The following is a 27,748-nucleotide window of genomic DNA, read 5'->3' on the forward strand; positions in this document are numbered from 1 at the left end:
ATGTTTATTCAGAGCTGACAAGTCCCATTCCCTTTACAGCCAGAGAACTCCTGGGGCACCACTGGCAGGCAGCGTGGGAAGGGCAGGGGAACCCAGAAGCACTTGGAGTGTAATGCTGGGAACAGGGAAGAAGTCAGTACTGTCTGCAGAGCAGAGATGACTCTGAAAATCACCGAGAAGGTTATTGCTGGCCTTGAGGGAAGGAAAGATTTTGTTGCTATTTTTGTAATCGAAAGCTGAAGAGATTGAGGCTGTACATACAGATCTATGTATAAACACACACATATTTTCCATGGCAGAATTAATACACAAGGAATTTTCTGCTATTGCAATACAGAGTATATTTACACTTTTTTACAGGAAGACAAACCCAGTTATCTTATACACAAAAATTTCACGCCAAAGAATTTGGTGTTAGTCCTCAGTGGTGAAACAGAAATACATGGTTAGTGAGGGTTTATTTTCCATGACTGATAACCTGAATCTTGTACACTTCAGAAATCACCCTTGTACTTCAGAAAGTACAATAAGGGGCAGTTTGAGTTTCCAAAACGTTTCAACCCCCTCTAACACCTGAAAAATGCTCTCAACTTCATATAGACTGTACAAATACTACCATTAATGAAGCAAAGATATGAGATACGAAAAGCCCTTCTTGTTGGTACCACCATGTCACCATCTGCTAATCCCCAAATACACATCTTGCAGATGGAGACCAAAGATACACAAATCCAATGATCAGGAAAGACGATTTTAAAGCTCTCCTGACAGACACCATCTAATTACAAACACTTCCAACACACTAAAGAGTGTATCCTGCTAAATAAGGACACAAGTCTTAATTACTTTAGGCTAGTACGGCCCTTTAAAACAGTCCTTTCTTGCTTTCCACACAGACCTCCTTGAGTACGCTTGGCATATTTCAAATGGGAAGGGGACTGGCCTCTCTCACAGCCCTGGATGCTTGCAGCATCTCCTCCTCTTAACAGACACACCAAAGTCCAACATGGACAGTAAAAAGGCTGCTCTTTGTTAAGAACATGTTTTCCCATTGACTCAACTACTCAGTACTGGGAGAATGTTTTACCCTAAAAAACCTGATCCATGCTTAGCATGGGGACAGTTTGCCGTCATTACAAATATTACCACCTGTAGCTCTGATCGTATTGACTGCTCTGTACATTCCAGGGACGTACCCACCTACCTTGGGCTGTTTCTGAGCTGATCTATCACCTGCACTCACTTGGGTTTGCTCCTTTGAACCATGCAAGTCCCGTCCCCTCTGCCAGCTGGTGCAAGGAACCAGTTTTCCTGCCCCGCATTACCGGCAGTGCTGTCCAGGCACAGCCTTCAGTCCTAAGCATCAGTGTTCCCATCTCTGTGGAAGGGGAGACAGTAACAGAGAGCCCGGCCCCGCGCTGACCCCGCCGGCAGCTGCGGGAGCACGGAACGCTACAGTTGCACAAGAGGAAAGTAAACAGCCAGGCTAGGTTGTTTGCAAGCATCTCTCTGGTGTGTCCTTTTCTCAGACATACCCTTTCTCTTCCACTTCAGTAATTCCAGAAAAATTAATTGCCTTGAATTAACGCTTTTTTTTTTTTTTTCCCCTAAGGAGCAAAGTACTAAAACACATCCCAAATCCTTCAACGCAGAGAGTAATGCTGTAAGCTCAGTCATCAGGCTGACAAAGTCCAGATGAAAATGGTGGGAAGAAAGATATGCAAAAAATTCTAGCACAAAAGCAAGTAATAACATTTATAACTTCTTCATGGGGAAATTGTCTGGAACAGCTACTGTGGAACAGTGGCTATGTGGAAAACTCTTCTGGGTCAGTTACTGTAATGTAAATATACCCTGCAGCTTGTTCCAGAATAAATTTCTCGTACAGAAAAGTCGTCATTCATGAGCTAAAAATTACTTTTCCCAGCACAATCCATCGATAATTCCATTCATAACTAAAAGACAAGCTGCAGCTAGAAGACAAATAGAAGCAGAAAAGGCTTTTTCACTTCTAACACATGGAGGATCAGGTGGACGTAACTAAAACCGCGTTTAAATCTACACCTGTCATCTGAGGATCTCCATTAAAACGCTATTCTGGCTTGCCGAATCACAGACTGCGGCTCCCCTGGGTAAAAAGCTCCGGCTGCTTCGTCAAGCATCGCACCGGGCACAAGAGGCTCTGCACTGCCGCACCGCCAGCCTCCGCCACAGGCAGCGAGGGGACCAGCAGGAGCTCCGCGACCAGAGGAGCGCCCGGCTATTCGGGAAGGACGGGAACAGGAGACCCAAACCCGGGCGCGGCTAGCAAGTTTAGGCTAGCGCCCAAAATCCCAGTACCGCGACGGGAAGTGCAGAAAAGTTAAGGAAAGCCGGGTCGTGTTTCGAGTCTGAGCTGTCCGCAGTTGAACAACCCCCGGCAAACCCCCAGCTGGGTATCAAGCCCGAAGCCCGACGCGGCCGCGACCCCTCCAAACCCGAGGACGGGGGCTGGAGCTGCCCGGCCCCCAGCGATGAGGAGCTTCGGGCACTCGCTGACCCGGCTGCTCCCACCGGACCTGCCTCTGCCTCCATCGGGAGCGGCGGCGCGGCCGGAGCTCCGCCAGCATGGGCGAGACAGAGCCGGGCGGGCGGCGGGAGCGCCGCTGCCCCCGCGGAGCACAACCACCGCGCCGGCTCCGGGTGCTCCGCTGGGTGCCGGCCCCCTTCCAGCGGGGACAGCCGCGGGAGCTGCCCGGAGACACCCGTGCTGAGCGGCGGGGACAGCCGCGGGCCCCGCGGGATGCCGGCGGTCGGTACTCACGGCGGCGGGCGGGCGGGCGCGCAGCCCCGGGGCATGGCGGCAGCGCGGGCGGTGCTGCGGAGCGGCCGCTGCGGCTCTGACCCGGAGCCGGATCGCGGCGCGGGGAAGGGAAGAGAAGGGAAGGGAAGGGAAGGGGAAGTGACAGGCGGCGCCGCCGCCCCGCTCCGCCCCGCCGCTCGCTGCGGGACGCGGCGCGGCCGTGCGGGCGCAGCTCCCTCCGCCGGCCGCGGGCGGGAGGCACCGGGAGGCCCCCGGGAGAGCGGGAGGCAGAGGGATGGGAAAGGGAAGAAGAGAAAGGCCGGGGGTGGGGAAGAAATGGAAAAGGTGACAGGAAAAAGTAAATTAGGGAGGGGAAGGCAAAAACTGATTTAGGAGAGAGGAGCAGGGCGGAAAGGGGAAAGGGAAAGGGGAAAGGAAGAAAAAAATTAAAAGGACAGGAAACGATGGGACAAGGAAGGAATACCCATGCTATTGGAAGAGTGATTGCAGTAGGTTTGCACCACTGTGAAGAGAAACACTGCAGAAGGGCCCATAGATGAGGCACAGTTCAGTTGAGGCAGTGAGATGTGTCCTCTGCTGCCTGTGCCCATCTGCTCGGGGACCATTCTCCTGCAGGGAACAGGAAAATCCCCAGATACTTCAGCACACCAGCAGGCTGCAGTGTGGACAAGGACTGAAGCAGCGCACTGATACCGAGGGTGAATGAAGCCCAGCAGTAAGTCCCAACTCCATGCAGGGACACCCCACACACCTGGAGCCAGGGGTCTCTGGGACACTCTAAATTCAGACAGACCCATTCTCCAGTGGTCGTGCTGGTTGGTGCTGGGCAGGAGGTCTCACCTCTGACGTTATGCAGCTAGGAGAGGTAATGTCACTTTGGAGTGAAGCCAAAACAGAGCAGGTTTTGGGAGTGCATGGATGGGGAGCTGAGGGTAATGATTTCTCACCTGCACCCCTATGCCTTCAGTCCAGGAAGTTTGTTGGAGGTTGCAGGCACCTCCAACAGCACAAATAACCTCTGTGCTGCCTGTGATGGTAATGACCCTCTGCATACTCTATGATCATTCTAGACAGCAAGGTTTAATCCAGCTATTGATTCATCTTGTGTATACTGTTCTTAGTTCACAAAACTCAGACCTTGCCAGAAGTTTCATAGTTGTTATTAACAATAAAATGTTGCTGCTGAATTAAGGTATTTTGCATCCTCAGCAGCAAATGGTGCTTAGCTATTCATTTGCTGTTGCTATGTGCACACTGGTGTCAAGAGCAAAAGCAAAGTTTCCATTTGTGTCCTCAAGAACAAGATAGGCCAGATGTTTTCTGTGATTTTTCCCTTTCATCCTCATCTCTTCCCTGTTTCTTCTACACTAGACTCCACCTGGCCATCAGGACAGAACCCTTTGTTGTCCACTTTCCACCTCAACCCACCTGCATCCAGCTGGAATTGCCTTAGCAGTGCTCACTCACTGGACGAGCTCTTGGGTCAGATACAGAGCTCAGATGTTGAAGCCAGTGTAAATGAAGCACATTCAGGATTTTTGCACTGTTCCTCAGTCTAAACCACGAAAGAATCCTCTAAGGACACTTAAGCTCCAATGAAATGCCCATGTGTTTTGCCTAGTCCTTTGTCTCAGCAGTGATGGGTTGACAGATTTCTTACAACTTGGATCAAATTCTAGCACTGAAAAGCTGTTGGAAAGTCTTGGACACAGTCTCATTGTTTCATCTCATTATAACATTTGCCCAGTTAGAAGGATGGGGTGATTCCTCTACTTGACATCTCTTTTAGAAGTTACACACATGAAACTGCAAAAGATTTCAGGCTTCAGTCCTGGGCTGAAGCTAAGGAACAGTTTTGTTATTAATGGATTCTTCCAGCTCACACCTCCAGCCCATAGAATGGCTTCAACTCCATGGAGCCAGCTCATAGCAGGAAGGTCACAGAGTGTCTTCCTACCCCTATGTCCAAAGGTTTCACTGCTCCTGTAAAGCAAGAGAAGTTGCTGTTTGCCTCACTGTGTCTTTCTTCCACTTCCTGAGTTACCAGGACAACAAAGGGCTCACTGTGGCATTTGGAGAAGGGCAGAATTTGAGAGAACCATCAGGGTTTGATTTTCATATCCATGATTTCGGTAAGCAGCAGGGTGGCTGTCACAGAATTCAAATATATTAAGCCCAGACCTTTCCTGATGTTACCCTCTCCTCAGGCTATGTTGCTGAGGCAGAACAAAACCCTGTTCTGTGCTCATCTTCCTTCTACCTAATACTTGATCACTGCAATTTAAATGCTAAAGTATCTTGGAAGCAGAAGGTTCTCTGTTCTGATGCTCAAGACCCACTTCTAGAGAAAATGTGATGCAGTAAACCCCCTCCTAAAAGGTACTGGCCCTTTCCAAGGCAAACTAGGGATCAGGTGTGAGGGAGGATCACCCGTAGGAATGCTGCTTTGAGTCTCCTTGTCAAGATGTTCCAAACAGAGCAGTTTTTAAAAGGAACAGACGGCAGAGGCTTTGCCTGAGAGGACTCAGAAAAACTGGCAACACGGGAGAAGAGTCGGAAGGAAGCATAAGCACTCTGCCTGAGCTGTGTCTTGCCCACTGTCTCAGCTGTCCTACCTTGAGCCTTCTTTTACATGAGGTTACAGAGAGGAGCTAGGCACAAGCAAAATTCATGTCTTCACTTGGTGTTCTAATATAAAAATATTAAAAAAAAAAGAGAATAATTTCTTTTCATTTCACTGCAAAATTTAAACTCAAGCTAGACAGGTTTGAGTTTTTATCCAGCTTTTGAGGTCTCCTCTTACAACAAATGGGAAAGGCACACATGAGCATGAGGGAAGTTACTGAAGGCTCAGAATATTTCAATGAAGTGGGTTATAAACAGGAGAAAAAATAAGTCAGAAACCTTCAAGTTATTAAAGCCAAGGAAGAAAAGGCACATGGAGGACCAGAGGAACACCCAGAGATAGACACACCATGTTGCCTGTTTTGAGTAGCTGAAAAGTGTGGAGTGTGACTGCAAGATTGCAAAACAAGCTTTCAAAGGTATGAGACAGCACTACGCAACAGGTGAGGACTGTTCCCCTGCCCTACCTTTTAGCTGTTTAAGATTTCTATTTTTAAAAATACTTTCCACCATAACCATTTTATTATTAGTTTGCAAACAGAAAAATAAACTCTCAAAAAAATGGAGGAAACCACATGGTCAGTACCAGAAGACTGGCAACAACTAACTGATTTCTGATGCGATAGGCCTTCAGGGATTATAAATCTCTGTCTCTCTATATATATATGCTCTTCAAACTGTGCTGCTGCAGGAGGTTCCAAGAAATGCATCACTGGGCAACAAAAGACCAGGGAGACAGTTCTGGAATGAGCACATTTTCATGCTGCTTAGCTAAAAGGCTCTGAAGAGAAGAAAGGCCCTTTTCTTGTTTAGACCTTCAAAGGAAAAAAATGCAGCAACAGAGCTATTGTGGGCTGGACTTTTCTCACCGTGATGCATGAATATTCTATATAATGCCCAAGGATGCTGTCCCTGCTTCTGGCAGACTTTGTCTTCAGAATATTTTTCTCCGCAATCTTGAGCATATTTCAAACAAGACTGTGATGACACTTAGTTACAGGTTTCTTTCTTTACTGTAGGAATTTAAGTGTGACACAAAAGTCTTTAGATAGTAAAAAATTTGATGGCAAAAATAATTGAACTCTGAAGTGATTCATTTAGACTCTGATCTTGCAAATACTAGCTATGGTTAAGCGTAAGAATCTACAGAGATAGGATCAGGAACAGCCAAAAAAAAAGGTCTTTTTTGACTTCATTAGGATGATTTTTCTTTTGTGTAAGGAACAATTTAATATGTGTTTGGCAGAATCTTACACAACAGTTGCAGGGGATGAAAAAAATAGTGCAGTATTAAGAATACTTCACCTTCCCATTAAAGTCAAGGCTAAAACCTGCAATTCCTTCTAAAATCAAAAAACAAAACAAAAAGAACAGGGCCAGGCTGAAGTCTGTTTAGACAGATCTCCCGTTACTGCTGCTGCGTGCTTTATCTTGGGAGAATCTGTTAAGCTCACAGTCAATACACTGTTCCCAAATTCCCCCGACTGAATATTAAATCATCCATGTTCTATGTTATTAATATACAAGATGAGGAATTGATAGCAACTTTCTCCCTCTGATATCTGGCTTCTTTTCAGAAGGCTGATCAAACTGGCATGTTGCAATAAAAGAAAGGATCTAAGTTGACTTACCTCCACTTTCAGAAGTACGCAGCCTTTCAAGAACTCTTGAATATTACTGATGCAATCAGCTTCATTTTTAGGCTCCAGGCAATACTAAAGAAAGAAAATCCACTGATCTCATTGCATTGCCTGTGCTGAGAAGGCCTGCATGAATATTGACATGTGCCTTTTATACTGAATTAGGGAAGCTTCTTCAGGGGGCGGGTGGGGGTGGCAGGCAAGCTGTTGAAGCAGGAAGAAAGCCACTGGAGGAAGTGATGCACACGCAGGAACGGTCGGCATCTTGTTTTGAATGCCAGCATACGACAGTGCCCGAAGTGACAGTGGGAAATTGGATGACCTTTAACATGCTGCCCCAAACCACCACACGTAAGATAAGAAGCTGGCAAAACTGATCTCTGCATACTAGAAGGTTCCTCTTTTATAGGGTGAAGAACCTGTTGTGTTGGGGTTTTTTTAAAAAGACTTTGTGTTGCCAGTTCCTATCTCTCATTGAAATCCTTCCCTTTTTTTTCTCCTTCAGATTCTTATCACACTTCTGGACTGTGAATACAAGCCTTGTCAAACTGTAACAGGAAGCATTCACATGGCTTTAGTACCAATGGATTTGCTGGTCTTGGAACAGACCAAATAGCACATATGGAAGGGTTATTTGCTTATTCCTGTTCCCATTTGCTTCTCCAGTGCACTTCTTGACTAACAAAGCATTTTTTGCAGTAAGTTCTGAAAAACTGAATGTTTACAGTTGTAATTAATTATATTTATGTAAATACCGATACACTGCCTATCCTTCTATTCAAAATCAAGATATTCTCATCTCTGGTAGGCCAAATATTTCCTGTCACTGACTGAGCATGTGTAAGTGAGCCAACTGCAACCTTGCAGGTTTTTTTCCTGGATGTAGAAACAAAATCAAAGAACTAAAGCTCAGTCATACTTGGCTCTCAATTAGAAACCAAAATGCAAAACACCTCTCTCTGAAGCTCCTTGCTCCTCTCACTCAGCAGAGTAACTAGGCCTCATAATGCCCAGGGCAGAGTTCCCCTGAGCAGGGCTGCCTCAGGGTAGGGAAATACATCAGAAAGCATTACCTTTTCTGCAGATCCCGGAAGAAGCCGATTAATGAGTTTGCAAAGCACAGTTCCATCTTTCAAAGAAGTTTTCAGGAACCCCTCTGGATCATCTACTATTTTCTTAGGTGAATTTAAGACTCCTAGTGAAATAAGCCAAGTTACAATCTGTTCTTCTGGATTCATGGCGGAGAGTTCTGCCGCCAGCGCTGTTCTCCTGTACAACAGAGTACTGGAACCCACATCCGTGATTACATCTTCCGGCTGCAGCTCAAGTGTGAAACTACCTTTTTTTTTTTTTTTTTTTTTTTTGGTTTGGTACAGAAACGAAATCATAGGAACTAAAAGAAGTTACTCTAAGGTAAAAAACTGTTGCTAAAATAAAATAGCACTCATCAGGAGACAGGGAAAACCTACTGTTAACTGACACTGCAAAATCATTGAAAACACAAGTATTTTATACGAAGAGTTATTACACCAAAAGTATCTCGCTTAAGGACTTCCTCCTTGTGGCAGCTGGCACCCAATCACCTAGGTAACTTAGTATTATTGCCCAAAAGAATAAATTTCTTAGTTCCCTAAATAACTATATATTTACAGTGTTAAAACAGCATTCATAATGGTGATTTTTTGGAAGAGTCTTAGACTAAATAAAGATTTTCAACTTTATGTGGCAAGCCTAATTATGAAAATTTCCTTTTACAGTAGTTTCCTATTTTTTTTCGCCTGATTTCTGAAAATAAATTCTGATCACGTACTTCACACATAATGCTTCTCTTCAACTTCTGTGCAGATGGCCACGTATAATTCAAAATGGTCATCTAGAAGATGATAATCTCTCAAAACAATCATCTGGATAACTTCAAAAAGGTCAGGAATTTAAGTCTTCCAAAGCTGAGAATAAAATTCCCATCCATTTTGTCTTATTAAGATGACCCTTTCCACCACCACTTCAGGATCCACCCAAAGTAGTTTTCCACCCTGCCCAGGGCATTATTAACCATCACTACTTAGCACAGCAAGTCAGAAAAGTCCAGTCATCCTTATAATTGTCCTTTCACCAGAACAGATGGAAAATGAAGCAATTCTGTTGATGATGAACATGGCTTAAAGCAATCCAACAGGAACAAAGTATCCTAGAGACCAGAATTTCTTGGTTACAATGTTCTGAGCCAATTCCTATCCTGTTACTTAAAACAGCTGTTTTCAAGAACCCAGTGTTACCAAACCACTTATGATTTAAAGGGTTGAGAAAAACAGAGCAGCAGAGGGATAAATTGTACAGAGCAAATGTGCATGGTTTTGCCTCCACTTTGCAGATCTTATGACTGGTACTGGCACCTACCAACGGACCAATTTTAACAGCCACTAATAAATCAGAACTTTCCTTTTAGGGTTACAGAATTCTGACCTTTTTCAGGACTTCAGGGTAAGTTCCAGGTCTCTGTAGTGTGGAAACACTCATAACATGGCTGCAGGCACTGAGAATAAAGTGGGCTACAGCTCACTCACAGCTCACTGCTCTTTGGTGAGGCACATTTACAAACGTGTGCAAAGTATTTCAAAATTATGACTAACTGGCAATTCAGTTGCTTTGGGTTTTTTCCTAGTTGCCATGAGCACTATTGCTTTTGCAGAAGGAAATACATACAGTACCCACTTTCATAATTCTTTTTACAAATCAGTAGGTAGCCAAGACAACTACTAATGCTCATTTATCAATGGGGACATGCATTTGGATACAGAAGACACCTCAGTCACCTCATCAGAATACAGCAATTTCTGATGTAAAGAGAAATACTCCTAGCACTGGGAGAATTGCACACGTGCTTCATTGAAGTCAGTATTACAAACCCAAACACCGAAGTACTTCACCCACTCCCTCCTCTAAAGGAAACCTTTGGCATAGATGGGTGGGTTTAGTTTTTTGATTATTTCACATGCAGCTGCCGCACACAAATAATACTAATGTCTGCAACTACCACTAAATGAAAATACTTTCCACATCTGGAACACTTACCAACTGCTTGAAAGACCTGCAGTTATGGATATCCAGAAAGTCCAAAAATTTATGGACTTTTTGATTAGCCACTTCAATCCCAACTTCACATCCTTTTGAGTCCTTTCTAAACACATTCCAGCTTGTTTACCCGCTCCCACACCAAAATTAATTCTGCGGCAAACCCAGGTTATGAAGACAGAGCCACTAAGGAAGGAATGGTGTCTAGTCTGGTCTTCAAAAAGGCTTCACACCTCTGGCTATTTGCTGACAGCAACAAAGCAAGTGAATCATTGATCATCTCTTGCAAAGTCAACTTGGTTACAAATAGTTCTTTACAGCCTGATTTATACCAGTGACGACTAAATAGTACAGTGTTACTTTAAAAGGGGGAACACTTTCCTGCATGTAACTACCAAGTGATTCTGGGACCATACACATCAGAACAGCACAGGGCCAGGAGCAAGGTAAGAACAGCAGTCACACATTCAGAAACCGTTTCTTGGAGTGGTTCTTCTCGAAGTCACATATGCGTAAGTAATTCACTCTTTTTTTTTTCCAGCAGAGGAAAAATACTTAACCACAAAAACCAGCAGTGGAGTCTGTCTGCTGCAAAATCCATCAATACATTTCAACTGGTAGCTTTCAATGACGAAGTCTGACTCTGCACAGGAGCCAATACTGTAGATCAGGGTACATTCTAATTAATTAGGATTTTATGCAGGCAATGATCTTACAGTAGCTGCCAATTTAGCATTGCACTTAAGGTAGGATGATCCAGTTCAGCCTAAACAAGCAGCACTCAAGATTAGCAGCTAATGCCGAGAAAGGCGTCTGATAGTACAGAATGTTACTCCTTCTTGCAGAACAGATACTGAAATCCCTTTGCAACAATAACCTTCCAAGACGGAACACTAGTAATCTTCACCATCCAAGTGTTTCTGGGTAAAACATGTTATTCTTCTTAATTAAAAAAGAACAAAAAACCCCAAACCCGTAATACTTGTTAAGAGTGAATTTATTTGCCCTGGGAAATACTGCAATTCTACCCACCTGCTACACAGATTTACTCCTAGGATCTGCAGCCCATAACTTGAAGTGATCTCCTTACCTCAAACGTAAAGTTTTAAATCTGTAGACAAGGCATGCATGCTTTTTCTTCTTTAGCTACTCATTATGAACTGAGGGTTGTTTAAATGAGATCAGTTTATGTCTACCACAAAAGTCACTATCAATTTTATTATCCGTGATTGTTTATGAGTTTTCTGCATGAGATATCAATGCCTGAGGATTCCTCTCACATACACTGAACCATCAACACGTATGTAAGAGAAAAATGCATCAAAACCAAAACAAAGTTTTGAAGGAAGCACCTATTCCCGAGACATGTGGTGCTGTCCAGTGTACCCAGAGGAACACTAATTATTCTGGGCATTCATCACTAACTTTGTCTCAGTACACCAACACTCCCCTCCTCTCATCCACGTTGGAACAAAACTGTTTGTGTAAAATAGCAGAACTTTTCGTGGTTTCTTGGTGAAGTCCTCTGTATTCAAGAGGACTAAGACTCGCTTCTATATAACTTGCTGGTTTTGCCAGCATAAATGGCTAGCACACATGTAAAGGGCAACCCAAACATTTCACTGCTGCAGGATGTGTGTGCAATGAGCAACGAACCAGCTCACTCTGGACTGTTGGAAAGTGCCAGCTATGGCAGGTTGTGGTTGGCTTCCACCAGGAATTTTATGTATGTCCAAGAGATCAGTAGTGCTACTTTCAAAGGCAACTCCTGAATGCTTACACAATCCTCTAGAAAATGGTGGGCAACACTACACTCCAAAGCCAGGCTGTATCAGTTGTGATTTGTTATCCTTTGATTTTCCAATGCATATCCACTGCTGCACTGCCACCTTCCAGCCACTGTACTGGAAAAAGGAAATGCAAGTTAGTACTCTCTCAGAAACAAGAGACGAAAAGGCTAAATTATCTTTGAATTAGTTTTATATATACAATTAATACACTTGGATTGTATTTGATCTGTTTCAACAGTATGAAAGAACATAAACAGCTAACCGCAATAATTAAAATTCCCTGAGGACAACTTGTATTAATGCACACTCCTTGTATAACACTGTCTCCAGGGCAGGTACTAAGTACTGCAATTCCTGTGTGTATTCCCCCTTCAAATTCTACCCACCAGAAAAACCCACCACCTCTTGATAATCACAGCATGCTACTCAGGAGTTCTGAAATACACTGGCATACATACTGGTACTAATCTGTAAGTAATACTGTGCCATAAATTAAATAAAACTTGTAATCAAGGGAAGGTAAACAGCTGGCAATTTCAATTACACCGATTTTCCACAAGGCTATTATTACCTTCCTTGCCACAAGTTAAGGTCTACTTACTGCTCCCTTTAAGATTCGTGCCACGCCTGTTAAGAATCTGGAAACATTTAGAAGCTGAAGAGAAGGCTGATAGGAGTGCACTTTTGTCTCTAATACCTATATTTATTACAAAACGCTCACAACAGATTTACTAAACTGAAACAATGCACCTAATTCTTTTTCTTTTTTTAGGGGAAGCTTTTTCACTTTTCAGTACTTAAGCTTCGGCTTCCCAGCTAACAGAGAATTGAGGTGCACACACATGAAGTTTAAAATGTTCTGATACAACCTATATGATGATTTGTCATTATCTTTTGAGGTTTCCTAGAATGCTGCATATTAAAGACAGCATTTTGTCTCTTCATTAGAGGATTCAACACCTGGATCTGGGTCAAACTACAATTTTAAAAACTGACTCCTGATGATTTTTTGCAGGTGGGTGCAGGAGTGAAGGGGAAATGCTACTTTTACACCTATTTCCCAAATCCATTTTAGTGGCACACTAGGGACATTAGTGATTTTTGAATGAAAAGGGTTAGACTTTCCTAACCTTTAGAAACACCTATTGTGAAGTGTCCTTTCAGTAAGTCTCAAATTTAAATATTTCAACAGTCATGTCTTAAAAGGAAAATAAAGACAAGTACAGCATTTGCTGATTGAAATTTTATCAAGTGTCAGAAAAACAAAAAAAGCTGTTAGGGTAGTAGTTTTTGTTTTGCTTAACTACATGCGTCCCCTGAAAAGAAAATACTTGTGATGATTCTGTATTTTATCTGAAACACAATCCAGTACCATGAAACAAAGCATATTTTTCCTTTATTATTAAGGTAACAGCAGCAAGTTATCATGAGTGTTTATAAAACATTACTGGAATATTTATAAAACATATTCTCAGAATACTACATTGTATTCTGAGAAGGGCATTGCACAGTTATCGAGCTGCTTTTACTGAGACTCTATAAGGAGAATGAATTGGAACCCAACTGAGGCTACAAACTCCGCACAGTATACAGCAGAACCTCTCCTTCCCACAAGACAGGAGTTCCCTGACAACAGTGATCACCTGTCAGATAAACCAACTGTACCAAGTGTACCAAGTACAGCTTTTTCTTTTTTACCATTTAAAAGTTAGTTCTTGAAAGCAGAATTTGAAACTAACAGCAAAATAGGTTTTTACGTTTACAGACTCAATAAAGAATTACATAACAGAGTACACACGCTTCTTTACATAAATGCTTCTCTCTGAAAAGGTAGTTGTCCTTATCTTTTACTCTCTACCAGATTTTATCAAATTCTGCACACACTGTAACCTACTTCCATTGTTTTACTAACAATTATTTAGTAGATAAATTCTATTTTCCAGAAAGCTGGCTTAGCATGACAGTCATTACACTTTTTCCTTATGAGTTTTCAGAGAAACAGGAAAAAGCCCCACTTTCACATAAAGTCCAAAGACAGCTGCTCTTGAATCTTCTTGAAAAATAATTTTAATAGGGTAAGCTTCAGAGCCATGAAACACAGCTGTTCTACAGTCTTAAACTATTCTGGAGGCACCTGAAGTCTGCAAATTAATCCCAGGACCTCTGCAGAGATCAATTCCTAATCCAAGATTATACTCAGCCTTACTGCTCATCCTCCACATCTAACAAGACTGATTAAACATCTATACTGACATTTATCATTACAACTCTCATTTTTTATGGTGTGCTTTTACAAAAAATTAATACTCGGCACTTTCTGCCACATGACTTGAAGTGCAGTTGTAAACATGTTTTTCTTTAGCTCTACCCAGATTTGCCATGTTTTTGAAGATAAGTAGCATCGTGCTGCAATTCCTAACCTGGTTGGTTTACAAACCCTTCTTAAGATGCCTCCTACTCCTCCAAAATTTAAACCGAAGTCAAAAACAACAATTAGCCATGCAACTTCCTTGCAGCTATTACAGTGCTGTAATATTTACCTTGCATATTGGTATAGGCACAACTCATGTCTGCCATGAACACAGACGAACCAGCATTATTTCAGTGGTATCTTCTAGAAGTTATCCCCCTGCAATTAAGAGAAGATACAACAAAATGAGAAAAATGCATTTTACAGCACAAGTTAACCTACAGTAACTGCCCCCCGTTTCAAAACAATGGCGTAAGTTTGGCTTGCAGATTATTATTCTGTTCCAAGTCTTTACTACTTCTTTAAATGGTGGAGGATTCACTGCCTTAGAAGGGGCTGGAATGGCTTAGAGAGAAGGTTGCACGGCTTATGGATTCTCAGTCCTTTTCAATGGTGCACTGCCATGTTAAATCCATAAGTTGAATGACAAAATTTACTGAGGATTAAACAGTAGTACAAAGGTTTTGGGTTTGTGGTTGTTTTTGTTTTTTTTTTTTTTAGTTGGAGGTCTTCATGTTTACAATATTCAAGAGAATCTTTTGAACTTCATGGCTTTACCCAAGTTATAACTTGCCACAGGCTCTGCCACACGTACTGGGTATCCCTGCACGCAGTGTCAAAATAAACAGAGTTAGGCATCCAACTAAACGTTAAGTTTGCATTTCTTGCTTCCAACTCCCAATAGTTGAGCTGATACTTGTCAATCTAAGCAATTCCTGATTTCACAAGGCTTTACTTTTGTTAATATGCTATATATGCAGCCTCTTTAAGCATCTTCACTGAGAGATACTGGTCACAAAATAACCCCTCCTCCCCACCCTACATGGCACTATTCTGTCTACAGTGAGCTGCATAACAGCTTTAGTTTCAAAACTGGTGCCATAAACGCTTTTATCCAAGAATTGCTGAATTTGGAGAATTTCTAATGTATTGGGGAATTTATTTTCCTTTTTTTTTTTTCTTTAATCTAGACAGCACTTCCATTGCCATGACATGCAGCTTGTCTTACTGTACTAGAAGGTAACTTGTTTTAATTTTCACTTAGACTGAAAAACTAGTTTGCTTTGCTTACCATCTTTGCTGTTTCACAGGCATTTGATGCTCTTAATCAGCTGTGGAATGCTGAAAGATTCACTTATTTTAGGAAGCCATAAGCCTTTGAGAAGTTGGAGAGAAAGACTTCTTTGCTTATCTTATTTTCTCCTTTGGAATCAAAGATGTTCCTTTAAAAGTGAAACACTACAGAGTTGCAAAAATTTGAAACAGTATGAGTAAGCATCGGTTTGCAGCTTCTTTGATGGAATTGCTCAATGGTTTGTGGTTTGTTGTTTTTTTAACAGTATTTTGTAGCTGACTTACATGAATATGGTTTTTTTGCAGGGGAGATCTTTTTAATCTCCCCATGAAACAGTAGGAAGGCAGAATATAGTGTTATCCACTCGTTTTTTTCGGCTTAAGTGAATGAAATCCTCTATTTTTCTTTAAATAAGGATCTGAAGGCATTTTGTACTGGTAATACTGTGACTTCAAATTCTAGGCACAACTGAGCTTTATGTGGAATCATCCCCACCACCCTCCAAATCACAAGCAATACTTTCAGAATGAGATGCTGAACATGTAGAACAATCCATCTCCATGTTAGATGGTTGGATGTTGTGCGGAAGATCTTAAAAACAGCTTGCTCCATTCATGACGAAAATCAGATGGAAGTGTGGCATTTCAGGGAAACTTTACTTTGAAAATTACAACACTAGTACACAGCTCAAGCTCATACATTTAACATCTGCTTTCTGAAAGAAATGTTAACAATTTTGAAATGATATTAAACATCGTTTAACTTTTCCTCACAAAAGCATAGAAGTCATGGAGGGGAAAACTTAACAGGCAACAATAAAAAAAGGTTAAAAACAACTTTTCCTTTTAGTAGTCCTCTGGTAGTAAAGATAAAACAGCTTCCACATTTGAGAAATAATCTGTCTTGGTCCAAAAATTTAAGTGTTTTTAGTATCTGCTTCTGCCTCCACCTCTATCGGATCTGCTTCCACCACGGCCACCACCTCTGGGTGCCCCGCGGCTTGAACTACTGTAAGAATCCCGAGGAGGTGGATAGCCCCTTTCCATGGACGGGGGAAGACCCCTGTCTTGTCTTCCAACACGATCACGGCCACTTGAGTAGACATCACTTCTGCTGCTTGAGTAACTTTCTCGGCTTCCATATCCATCTCGTGTGCTGCCGTAATCATCATAGCGACTGCTTCCACCATATGATGGCGGGGGCCCTCGAGCAGGTGGAGCACTACGTGAGTTACCTGCAGGGTCAATGGTCAGGTAATATGGCAACACCATAAGTTATATAGAACAATTTCAAATCTGAATTTACAGAATTGCTGTATTAAAATGGTTACTGCTACTCTTTTATATGTATTGAGATTGATGTATTAAAATGTTTACTGCTAGTCTTTTATATGTATTGAGATGGTCTTAATATAATCTGTCACACAAATGGTATTTTAAGTGGGGATTGTGTATCAGGCAGTGAGTGGATTTAAAGACTCTGAAGGAATGAAGACGGTGTTTGTTTATTCAGGCAGGCTCTTTAACTGGGTATTCCAGAACAGCTTGTTATTTTAGAGAAGAAACTCAGCCGTATTTTCCAGAGACAACTGTCATTCTGAACTGTAGACTTTGCTTCTTTAGCTTATTTAACAAGATGATCAAATGATAACCAACTACTGCACTTTCACTGTAGGGGAAAAAAAGTGTGCCGTTTCCCCCTAAAACACAAGCAACCTAGTCAAAGTCAGGTTTTATGGCACCTGTACATTTGTATGACCCTAAAAATGGATTCTTACCGTAACTCTCATATGAATCTCTGTAGGAGCCTCCACTTGGATGATCCGAGTAGTCTCTGTCACGTCCACCACCGTATCCATCACGATCACTATAGGAGGAAAGACTACTAAGACTTAGTACAAATCACTAACATCACAGAAGAATGAAGTGACAGGGAGAAAACTCCAACAGTTTTATAGGTACCTATATCCCCTGGAGGGGTATTCATCACGTGAACTGGAATGACCATAATCACGGTATGCGTAGTCTCGGGGAGGCGGCGCGTAGTCCCGGGTATCCCTGGAACTGGGATAATCTCTGCTTGAATAACTACAAAGAACAAAAACTGAGATGTTAGCCGTCTGTCCTACCACGGAAGGTCTGGAATCAAGATCCCACTCCAAACAAAAAACATTTCACTAGAACACAACAGTGTAAGAATTTACCCGTCTTTAGTGCTATAGCCATCGTCTCTTGGAGACATGTAGACATCTCTCCGTGATGGCATCGGCTCTCTGCGCGGGGGACCTCCATAACCATCTCTTCCACGGGACACAGGAGCTTCAGAGAAACAGTCCATTTAATTAGCATTTAGCCATGCAGAACACTCAAGGCAAGTGCTAGTAAATAGTTTGAAACAATTTAGTAGTATCTCTGGAGCCTACATTTAGAACACTTTCCATTTCTGCTTGTAGACTTTTAAAGCAACACTAGAAGAAACATATTCAAATTGCACCAAATTTGAATACAGCTACAAAATTATATTGGTAAGAAAGGAACCAAAGATTAGAAAATCAACACACTATGCCACAGCAGACTGAAGTTAGAATCAATGACTTGCACCAGTTCCTATGGGAAGACTAAGGTGCTATAGCTGACCGAGCCATTACTTTAGTCAGGAAGTCCTTACCTCTTCCTCCCATACTACTGCTACGCACTGGTCCTGAAGGTGCGGATCTTTTAGGTGGAGGGCCTCCACTTCGTGGAGGTGGACCTCTCTTCATGGGAAGTGGCCCTCGAGAAGACCCTAGAATGATAAGCCATTAACCAATTATTATTCCTGTGATACTCACCTGCATTATCCTAAAGCCTGAACTACGACAACCTAAAGGTACCGTTATTACCATCAACAGTAAACTTCTAAAACTAGACCTCAAAGCCTTCTCTTGTCTTCTAGCCACTATTAAATGCTACTGGCAGAATTGAGAGCCAAACTTTCCACAGCCTAAGTTCCTGTCAAGAACTATCTTTTAGAACTTATCCAAAAGCTACAGGGTGTGACACAAGGGAAAAAGACAGCTGATACAGGTAATCAGTCACAGCTGAAACGCTTAGCAAGTTACTGTTCTCAGAAGACAAGAGCCACCTGGGAAGATGTACTAGAGAAGAGCCCAGAGAGGGAACAGAGGTACTACTGAGTCTGCAGAGCCTACTATACAGACTTGTCAAGACAGAAGTTTCACTGTTTCCAGGGGGGATTTTTCTGCATTACAGCTTTCACTGTTACACTTCAAGTTCTGCTTGCTAGTTCTTTTAAGTGAGTTTTGTTTTGATACTGAAAAGTCTGAATAAATAGCTGTATCTTAATCAATATCCAGTATCAAGTACTATCCTTACACTTTAGAAAGCTTCAACTCAACAAACAAGGTTTAGCTGCCCTAACTCTCACTCTTATCTAGAAGGATCAGCCCTACAATTTTCTCAGTTTAGACCTCTTGCTCTTAAGAATGAAAGGCAGTTCCCTATCCCTGATGGTAGAGAATGACTTTTTCAACTTGGATACCAGAAAGCTTCCTTTCTCACGTGCATGGCAGGAGTTCTGCTTTTCTTTCATAGGCAAAAGTCAAGTGGAGTGTTAGTTGTAGAAAGGAATCTTCACATTTGAAAGCCTTTTCTTAAGGTGTACTTGCCTAATCAAAAATTTGACTAAACTGCCGAGATCGTATTTCATCATTTTAATAAAGAAAAACAAGGAGTGCACTATTCAGGTGTTTGACTTTTTTTTTTTCCAGTAGGATTATTGTCATCTTCCAATGGGATTGTCTTGTGTTGTCGAAGTGTATAATGAGAGAGGTCAATACATACCCAAGTGACTCCCTCTTGAAGGTGGTCCTCTCGCGCCACTTCCGCCTCTTGCGCCTCTAAGGCCCCTGGGAGGACCTCTGCTTCGGGGAGGGGGTGGTGGCCCACGCCTACCACCACTTTCAAAGGATGGCTTGGTTGCTTGTTCCACTTTAATTGCCTTCCCATCTAATGACTAAAGAAGAAGCTGCTTTACTTACTGCTCAGTCATGTTTGTATTTCTTAAATCAAGCCCCTCTTGCTTCACTATTACAGGGCTTCCATTTTATAAGTTAGAGCAACTCTAGAACTGATTTCGGTCTTCAGTATTAGTCCCCAAGTACTCAGCAGCATGTTGGGCCTAATTTCAATTTCTACAGTACTTCATTCTTGTGGTATTGATGGCAAAAAAACCCACAGAGCAGCATCAGAAAGGACTTTCAGTGAAAACACAAGTGTCCAATGATTACGGCAGCCCCATGTCATTTATTCTGTAAATGAAACATGATATATGATCTACAATTTACTTTCAATTGCCACGTACTTTTGTACCATACTAGGAGTGCACCTGTAGTTACCAGATTAAGCTGAAGGTAACTTAGCTTCAGTCGGGATTTCTGGCAATGGGGAGGCCATTTAGCACATTTTCTTGATGTCATGATAAAACGGTGATCGCTGAAGTATTTAGAAGTTATTTCAACATCTACACAGCAGACTGAGTATGACAATTCACCCCTTTTTTTCTAGTGTTTCAAGCTGGGTTTTCAATCAAGGTGATTGTCACAATTTACTCTATCACTTGCTTTTCCACAGAGAAGGTGCTTTGTGGCTGGGGTATTTTTGTTTGTGGGTTCAGTTCTGTGGTTGTACTTTTTCTGTGCTATGAAAATAGTAGAAGCTTCTTCTGGAATATAGACCTGCAATATCAGGAACTCTGCAGCCAACTAATATACTTTAAACATGAGCAGAGTAACGTGTTGAGTAATTCAACCTAGTTAATCACATTTTTGTATGATCTTTAGACACCACATTTGGATATTAAAGCAGAACCAAGATCACAAGCTCTGCTAAAATTAGGTTACTGCACGCCTATCCTGGCAAACATGGTTTATTTGCCTTTTTTAGCAGTTAAATATTTAACTGCTATGACAACTAACTAATTATCAAGCAGAAAGTGCTGTTCATTGCACTTCTTTGCTGCAATAAATGAACACAAACATGACTGCTAGTAACGTCTTAATCTGCACCGCTAACAGTGTTTTACTGAAGTACAGAATATTCTTTGTTCTCTATCAAAATCTAGCTCTCTGAAAATGCACTGTAGTAGCACCATGTATTTTGCCACCTCGTAAGAGTTGTGGTGATTGTTTGAAAACCTGCATGTACATACACAGGTCCAACTTGATCTGTTTTGAGGGAAAAAAGTAAGAAACACCAACAAAATTATACTGGTCTTGGCTTTGACTTCATGAAATATTTGTGGAAGGTTTCTCTAAAAGCCTTTTAGCTTTTGGCATGATAAGCTTAAATATCCCAGGAATGAGCACCAGTCACTCTAATGACTGGAACTTCTCAGTTTGCATTATATCGATTTGCCATCATAATTAATCTCTCAGCTTCATCCTTCTCAAGCAGGAACAGTGGGCCTGAAGCCTTAAGCTTTGCTATGGCCACTGCAGTTCTCAATTTCACAGCAGACTCTTGACAGATTTTACAATTTTAGAAAGAAAACACTGTCCCCTTCTGCCAGCATGGGTTCTGAAAACCTGGATGCTAGGTTTAAGTTCTTTGATTTCTGTGATGTAGGAGGCATAGTTTTCAGTTTTCCTTGTAATTTCTCCTCCTATTTTCTTCTGCCTTGCACTTACGCATCTTACCTTGGCAAAAGATCATTTCTTTGCAGACTGCTTTACACAAGCAGTCTAAAAACCTATTCTGTAGGTCCAGAAAGACCTTTCACTAGATACAAGAACTTTTTTTTTTTTTTTTTGCTGAACAGAAAATTTTTGTCAAAGTTTGTCCTATTTCAAAGCAGAGGGGACATTTTATGGTTTTATAGCTCAAAGAAAGCTCTTATCTCATCAAACATAAAAGTCACACAACTCATCTCAGAATAAGGGAATTTTTTCAATGAGCTCAGAGCACGAGCTGTCAACATGAACACTCATTACTTTGTTTTTATAACCTTGATTCCGAGTGTTAGAGAAGAATTTTTAATATGATATGAGCATCAGAAAGTGAAGTCACCCTGGTGCTAAAAAACATGGAAATTATTTAAGCTGCAAGTCATTTAAGACAGTAATAGTTTGGCAATCAATGTCTCCTATGTGTGAAATGAATAATCTGCACAGATTTGTAAAGTGAGCCAGGGAACTTAACCAAACACAATTAGAGAACTATCCTGCAAACTTCCACATTTCAACAGAAAAGATGAATGAAATTTGCATTGTTTTGGGAGTGGGGCAAGAAATCCAGTATGTCAAAGAAACTTCTACAATAACTTGCATGAAGCTGGTCTTAACACCACACAGGGCTTTCCTCTTCAATGGATCACCTCACTGTTGATGCTGCAATGACTCCATTTCTCCATATTCCTTGACGGCACATTAAATGAGTTTCCTTTTGCCATATATATCCAATAAATGAAGATCCATTCCTAAAGAGGCCAAGCTTCTGTACATTGTATCACTTCTTCACAAAAAAACAGGAAGCACTTTCTATCAGTTAGAGGAAGACAACCCTCTGTAGTGCTGAGTACAGTTTACACTGTAGGGATTGTAGCATCTGCTTCCATCTTCTTAACACAGACCAGCTGGCTTGGCAGGTCTACACTGTAATTAAATCTTTGGTTTGTCCTGATCTTTTGCCTAAGGTCATATCCTCTCTTTAATTATCCATTTCATCTTAAGAACGCAGGATCAGAATATCATGAGAACAGCCCACTGCACCGAACAACCATCACAGACCTGGGAGTATCCACATTTATGTCCAGGTAAGCATGTGCATTCTATGGCATCAGGATGTAGACTTGACTGCCATGAATTAAGATTCTTCTTAAGGAAGGCTGGTAAGCTGCTACAAAGTACTTCTCCATTTCTTATGCACTGCTCAGACATGATAGCAGTGATTCAGTTTAGTAGACAAATTAATTGAAGTGAGAAATCTCCATCCCAACTCTAAAATAATTACCTCCTTATCTCTTTCTGCAGGACAAACTTATCTTCAACAAGCAAACTTTGACTAGTCCACGCTTGTCCCACTACAGAGTGAAATACAGCTGTTCACGTATTACCCCTCACCCAAATTGGTGCACCAGTCTGGATATATTTTCAAAATAAAAAGTCAAATGCAAATTCATTCTGGCAGAATCTGTTGGAGTCAGCCTCTTCTACTGGCTACAACTGCAAATTCCGTTGGGATGACAGAATGAGCAACAGACAAGCAATGCAGAACTCTTCCCTTGGCCAGATAGATCACCTAACTCCTTAGAGACTAGTTGAACTGCAGTCTGCACAGGGCTTCTGCTGCTGTTTCTCAAGTGCATCAAAATCTCGAGAATGCTCCAATCCATCTTTTCCAATGGAGAAAGAAACCTTCAAATTGTGATTTATGACAATTAAATCTTCTCACACCAGGCCCCAAACACTGCTTTTCCTCAGACCTTTTTGGAATGCAAGCAGTACCTGTTGTCCAGAAGGCTTTCTGAAGATGAGAATGAGAGACCACCTCATGAATAGCTTTCATATCCATGGTCAAAGCAAGCTGGACCAGAGGACATTCTAGGCCAAATCCCATTTGAGAGTGTTCTTTTCATATACTACTTGCTGCTCTAATTTCAAAGCAGATGAAGGTACTTGTAGATTTACAGTGACGACAAACCCATGAGAATGATGATCCACAAGGCCCTTTTTTCTAGCATTTCCTGAAAGTAATGCAGATCGTGCATTCCAGAACAAGTAGACATAACTTCAGCCACAAACATTGTCTCGTTTAGCTATTTTACCAAGTAGTACTCTCCCAAATGTTTCCAAGTGTGACCAAACACATGTCATAACAGTCAAGATGTAGAACAGCTGGTGATTGTTATCAGAGGGATTTTGATTTGCAAGTTGCACTCCACAAACATGCAGATGAATGACTGAGTTTCTTTAAGTCTGGTAATTATCTACCGATCTTTGAAATTACCTTATGTGAGGGTTCAATAACCATTTCAGAGAAAAAAAAATATTTAAGCATAGCAGTTAACAAGTCCTCAGAACTGTGGCAAACTAGACAGTGGAAAAATAAAATTCAATAAAAGGAGCACCTTGACAGATGTTTAGGCTGGTATAGAAAGAACATCATCTGAATTTGCTACTCTCTGCCTTGACAAAACTTACTAGCTGGTTTAAAAAGGAAGAAGTCTTCAAAGAAAGCAACCCTAATTGTGGTAAGCTTGTCATGAAGCACCCAGAAACATCAGTACATGGAGTAGAAAACCTACTACCCTTCTATAACACATAGCCTGCTATAACATAAATACAAGAGGTTTTACTATTTGTGTTCATGAATACTACACCAAGATCATTGTCTTATTCCTAAAGTTGCTTTACCTACTGACTGCAACAACTAACTTTTTCTTTCACTTCAACTTCTTATACTAAGAAGACAAACGTATCAAAATCAAAAGTATCAATTAATCACAATCACTTGACGCTTCTTCATTTTACTTGAATGGCCTCTCAAGAGACACTGCTTACAAGGCTAGCACAGTGTGACCTCAATACAACCATTCAGATAATGCATGGAAAACCAGAGCCTGCAATACAAGTGACCTAAGATGGCTTTCACTGCCTGAAGAGAAAGCACCTCTATGAAGACAAGCAGCTGTTGACCAAAAATTTGCCGACTTACATCTACCTTTTCAAACACGTGCCACAATAGATTCAGATTACAGCAGCCTACAGTTCTTTGACAAACTATCCGAGTATTATCTTGGCACATGTGCTGCAATTCCTGCATTTTTATTTTTAAAAACGTTACACTTCTCATTTCTCTTAAAGCTGGAGACCACTGCATTTCAGTAAAAGAACAAATTCGGTTGCCGGCTGACTGCAAAGCCATTGCACATTAACTGGGAAAATGCCTCTCACACACACCAAGCAGATCAACAATGCAAGTCACAAATGTCAGAGATTATCAACAGAATACCAGGTAGCTCATCAATGCTCCAGCACTCAAGGGAAGTCACAGTCAACCCATGTTAAGGGAACCACAAATAATTTTTAGGTTAAGTCACTTCCCTGAAGTGAAATTTACATAGTACTGCTTTCAAATATGATCAAAAAGAAAAATCCAACCCAAAAATCATTACTGAAACATGCAAGAATGAAGAGCTGATTGCTGAAAAGCCCTCCATCACTGATTAAGGAACAATAAGAGAGTGTAGTTGACTGCCAGCCAGACTTCATTTTCTATTGTCAAATCCATGAACAGGAGAAAGAGATTCCACCTCCATGGAGACAGAGAAATTTTGTCAGATTTAAAGTTAAGACTTGTCTGTACTAATCCATTCTCTTTCCAACTTTTATTACCAGTTGATTTACCCCAAAGATTAATTTTCCTGATCAGTATCAAATGCAACATATAACTGGTCTTAATTCCTACCTTTCCATTCATATCTCTGGCAGCATCTTTTGCATCTGCTGGACTCTCAAACGTGACGAACGCAAATCCTCTGGACTTGTTTGTTTCCCGATCTTTCATCAAAAGGACTGCAGAAACAAAGTCACATCAGCCTTCCCCGTAATTCCCTGTAAAGAACACTTAACCTTTATTCAACCTTTTAAGCTCAGAACTTCTTAGAGGACATGTAAGCGCCATCATTTCAGACGATCAAAGCCAAAAGAAGTCATCACAGCTATGCTGCTGTTTGTTTTTACTATTATCATCTTAACAAAAGTTATCTTTACCTTCCACAATGCGTCCATATTTGCCAAATACAGCCTCAAGGGCTTTCTCATTAGTCTCTGTGTTCAGGCCCCCAATGAACAGCTTCCCAGGACGATCTGCTTCAACCATTTTGATTCTGTAAATGACCTACTAAAAAGAATGAGGCCATTATTAAAACATTGGACTGCAGTAGAGACTTCATAGTATATAAATTACTTCTGCCCTCAAAAGTACAACCAAATTGTCTTCAGAAATATGTTAGGTAAGAAATATGAGGCATAAAAAACATTAAGCAATAACAATTTTTTGTAATGGAAGCAACTGGAAGCAGTATTAACAGTTACTTCTTCACATTATAACGTACTTAAAAGATATTAAATAGGACTTTGAATAGAAGAACAGAGCACTGTTAAAATGAAGCAATATTGGTGAATGAGAAAACTCTTCCAGAAGTGCTGTTCTTTTTGCCCTGGATGACAATCCTAGCACGGCTTCCTTTTAAATCCTAGATGCTTTAAGTAATTTACTAAATATGTCGTACTAATACAAAATTATTAATTCTTCAAACCATCTTCAGTCAAGAATTCTAAATTAAGCTCATTCTTTGCACTATTTAAAGTACATGGAGCCTATACTGAAGTCCTGGCCTACACAACACGTGAGACTGAAGAGACACCAGACCACCACGGCAGCTCTACACAGCAGTGTCACAGCTACAGCCGCGGGGGCGGGAGGGTTAAAAAAGAAAAAAGCCCGAGAGCCGAAGACAAAGCCAATCCCCTCCGTGCCTGGCAGGTCGCCCGGCGCCTGTGGACAAGCGCTGCCCGCGTGTCTCCGGCGCGATGGCGGGAAGGCCCGAGCCAGCCCCGGCACGCCCGGGAGCGCGGACAAAGCGGCCCGGGGAGCGGCGGCGGGGCCGGGCCGGGCCGCACGGGGCCCGCCTTCGGCCGCGCTCCGGGGCACCGGGAGCGCCGCCGGACCCTCCGCGGCCTCAGCCACCGCCACAAAATGGCGGCCGCCTCTGGCAGCGGCTCCGCGCCGGCCCCGCGCCCGGCGGCCTCCCCGGCGCTCACCCGCCGCGCCGCTCGGCCCCGTCCGGACACACCGGCGCCGCGCTCCCGCCGCGCCCGCCGCGCGCTCTCCGGGGATGCCGAGGAACCCCTACGCCTAAAATGGCGGACACCGCACCTCACGCCGCCGTAACCCCGCTCGCCGCACCGCAACCGCGCGGGTCCCGCCGTCCTAACCGGAGCAGGGCGGGGAGGGAGCGCGCGTCGGGCCCGGCTCCGCCGCGCCTCCGCTGCGCCGCGAGCGGCACGCCACGCCACGCCGCCCGCACGCCGCGACCTTTCGCCGCGGATCCCCGCAGCGTCCCGCGGTGCCGCCCGCAGAGCCCCGGCCGCGCTCACCTCCACCCGTGCGGATCTGCAACTGCGCAATGGGAGCGAACAAAGGCGCTGCGGCCCTTTATAGCCGCACGTCACCGCCCGGCGGAGCCCCGGATGCGGCGGCCGCCGCAGCGCCGAGCCCTCCAGGGGGCGCCCGCCGCCCGCCGCCGCCCCGCGGCCGCCACGGAGCTCCCGCCGCGGCCGGGGACAGCGGGGGACAGCGGGGCCGGGGGGGGTCCGGGGGGGACAGCGGGGCCCGGGGGGGACAGCGGGGGACAGCGGGGTCCGGGGGGGCAGCGGGTGACAGCGGGGGACAGCGGGGGACAGCGGGTGACGGCGGGGTCCGGGGGGGCAGCGGGTGACAGCGGGGGACAGCGGGGGACAGCGGGTGACAGCGGGGTCCGGGGGGGGACAGCGGGGGACAGCGGGGCCGGGGGGGTCCGGGGGGGACAGCGGGGCCCGGGGGGGACAGCGGAGGACAGCGGGGGACAGCGGGGGACAGCGGGGCCGGGGGGGGTCCGGGGGGGACAGCGGGGCCCGGGGGGGACAGCGGGGGACAGCGGGGGACAGCGGGGCCGGGGGGGGTCCGGGGGGGACAGCGGGGCCCGGGGGGGACAGCGGGGGACAGCGGGGGACAGCGGGGTCCGGGGGGGACAGCGGGGGACAGCGGGTGACAGCGGGGTCCGGGGGGGGACAGCGGGGGACAGCGGGGTCCGGGGGGGACAGCGGGGGACAGCGGGGGACAGCGGGGCCGGGGGGGGACAGCGGGGGACAGTGGGGCCCGGGGGAGACAGCGGGGGACAGCGGGGCCGGGGGGGGACAGCGGGGCCCGGGGGGGGACAGCGGGGCCGGGGGGGGCCGGGGGGGGACAGCGGGGCCCGGGGGGGGACAGCGGGGCCGGGGGGGGCCCGGGGGGGACAGCAGGGCCCGGGGGGGACAGCGGGGGACAGCGGGTGACAGCAGGGTCCGGGGGGGGACAGCGGGGGACAGCGGGGCCCGGGGGGGGACAGCGGGGGACAGCGGGGGACAGCGGGGCCCGGGGGGGACAGGGCACAGCGGGGGACAGCGGGGGACAGGAGACAGCGGGGCCCTGAGGGGACAGGGGACGGCGGGGCCCAGGGAGGACAGGGGACAGT

General features: G+C 44.0%; 2 protein-coding genes and 1 non-coding gene across 8 annotated transcripts in view; all 3 read right to left on the reverse strand.

The window, feature by feature from the left end:
• ARHGEF6 (Rac/Cdc42 guanine nucleotide exchange factor 6) overlaps positions 1-9,284 on the reverse strand; it is a 39,322-nt gene extending 30,038 nt beyond the window's left edge. Inside the window, exons 1-2 of one of the 4 annotated variants that reach the window (XM_066182194.1) lie at positions 8,142-9,284; positions 7,060-7,143 (exon numbers count right to left, since the gene is read on the reverse strand). In XM_066182194.1, the coding sequence (XP_066038291.1) occupies positions 7,060-7,143; positions 8,142-8,456 (399 nt within the window). In that variant the 5' untranslated portion in view covers positions 8,457-9,284. Of the gene's footprint in view, positions 1-2,803; positions 2,896-7,059; positions 7,144-8,141 lie in introns of those variants that run through there. The other 3 variants (XM_066182195.1, XM_066182196.1, XM_066182197.1) reach the window with 3 other exon arrangements.
• Positions 9,285-16,112: 6,828 nt separating this feature from the next.
• RBMX (RNA binding motif protein X-linked) lies at positions 16,113-26,710 on the reverse strand. 3 transcript variants are annotated; one of them, XM_066182200.1, is made up of 9 exons: positions 26,634-26,710; positions 25,245-25,374; positions 24,940-25,046; positions 19,318-19,489; positions 18,143-18,259; positions 17,679-17,793; positions 17,437-17,562; positions 17,253-17,341; positions 16,113-16,709 (listed from the first exon to the last, which is right to left on the reverse strand). In XM_066182200.1, the coding sequence occupies exons 2-9, from the start codon at positions 25,351-25,353 to the stop codon at positions 16,402-16,404; spliced, it is 1,143 nt and encodes a 380-aa protein (XP_066038297.1). In that variant the 5' UTR covers positions 25,354-25,374; positions 26,634-26,710; the 3' UTR covers positions 16,113-16,401. The 3 variants fall into 3 exon arrangements, with proteins under 3 accessions (XP_066038297.1, XP_066038295.1, XP_066038296.1); XM_066182198.1 differs by having other exon boundaries at positions 17,253-17,356; XM_066182199.1 differs by having other exon boundaries at positions 17,253-17,356; positions 25,245-25,371; positions 26,634-26,695.
• LOC136289086 (small nucleolar RNA SNORD61) lies at positions 25,120-25,193 on the reverse strand. The gene has a single exon (XR_010720710.1). It is a non-coding gene; the product is annotated as a small nucleolar RNA SNORD61 (small nucleolar RNA).
• Positions 26,711-27,748: the final 1,038 nt, after the last annotated feature.

This window comes from Chamaea fasciata, unplaced genomic scaffold (assembly GCF_029207755.1).
Source record: "Chamaea fasciata isolate MVZ Bird 193981 ecotype frontalis unplaced genomic scaffold, bChaFas1.0.hap1 SCAF_4, whole genome shotgun sequence".
Classification (NCBI taxonomy): Eukaryota; Metazoa; Chordata; class Aves; order Passeriformes; family Sylviidae; genus Chamaea; species Chamaea fasciata.

Bases quoted from the DNA above. Each gene is read 5' to 3' on its own strand.
- RBMX (XM_066182198.1), bottom strand. From the start codon at position 25,353: ATGGTTGAAGCAGATCGTCCTGGGAAGCTGTTCATTGGGGGCCTGAAC. The intron at 25,047-25,244 runs GTAAAGATAACT...TTGTTTCTGCAG, and splicing joins ATATGGACGCATTGTGGAAG to TCCTTTTGATGAAAGATCGG. The intron at 16,710-17,252 runs GTAAGAATCCAT...TTGACCCTGCAG, and splicing joins AGATTCATATGAGAGTTACG to GTAACTCACGTAGTGCTCCA.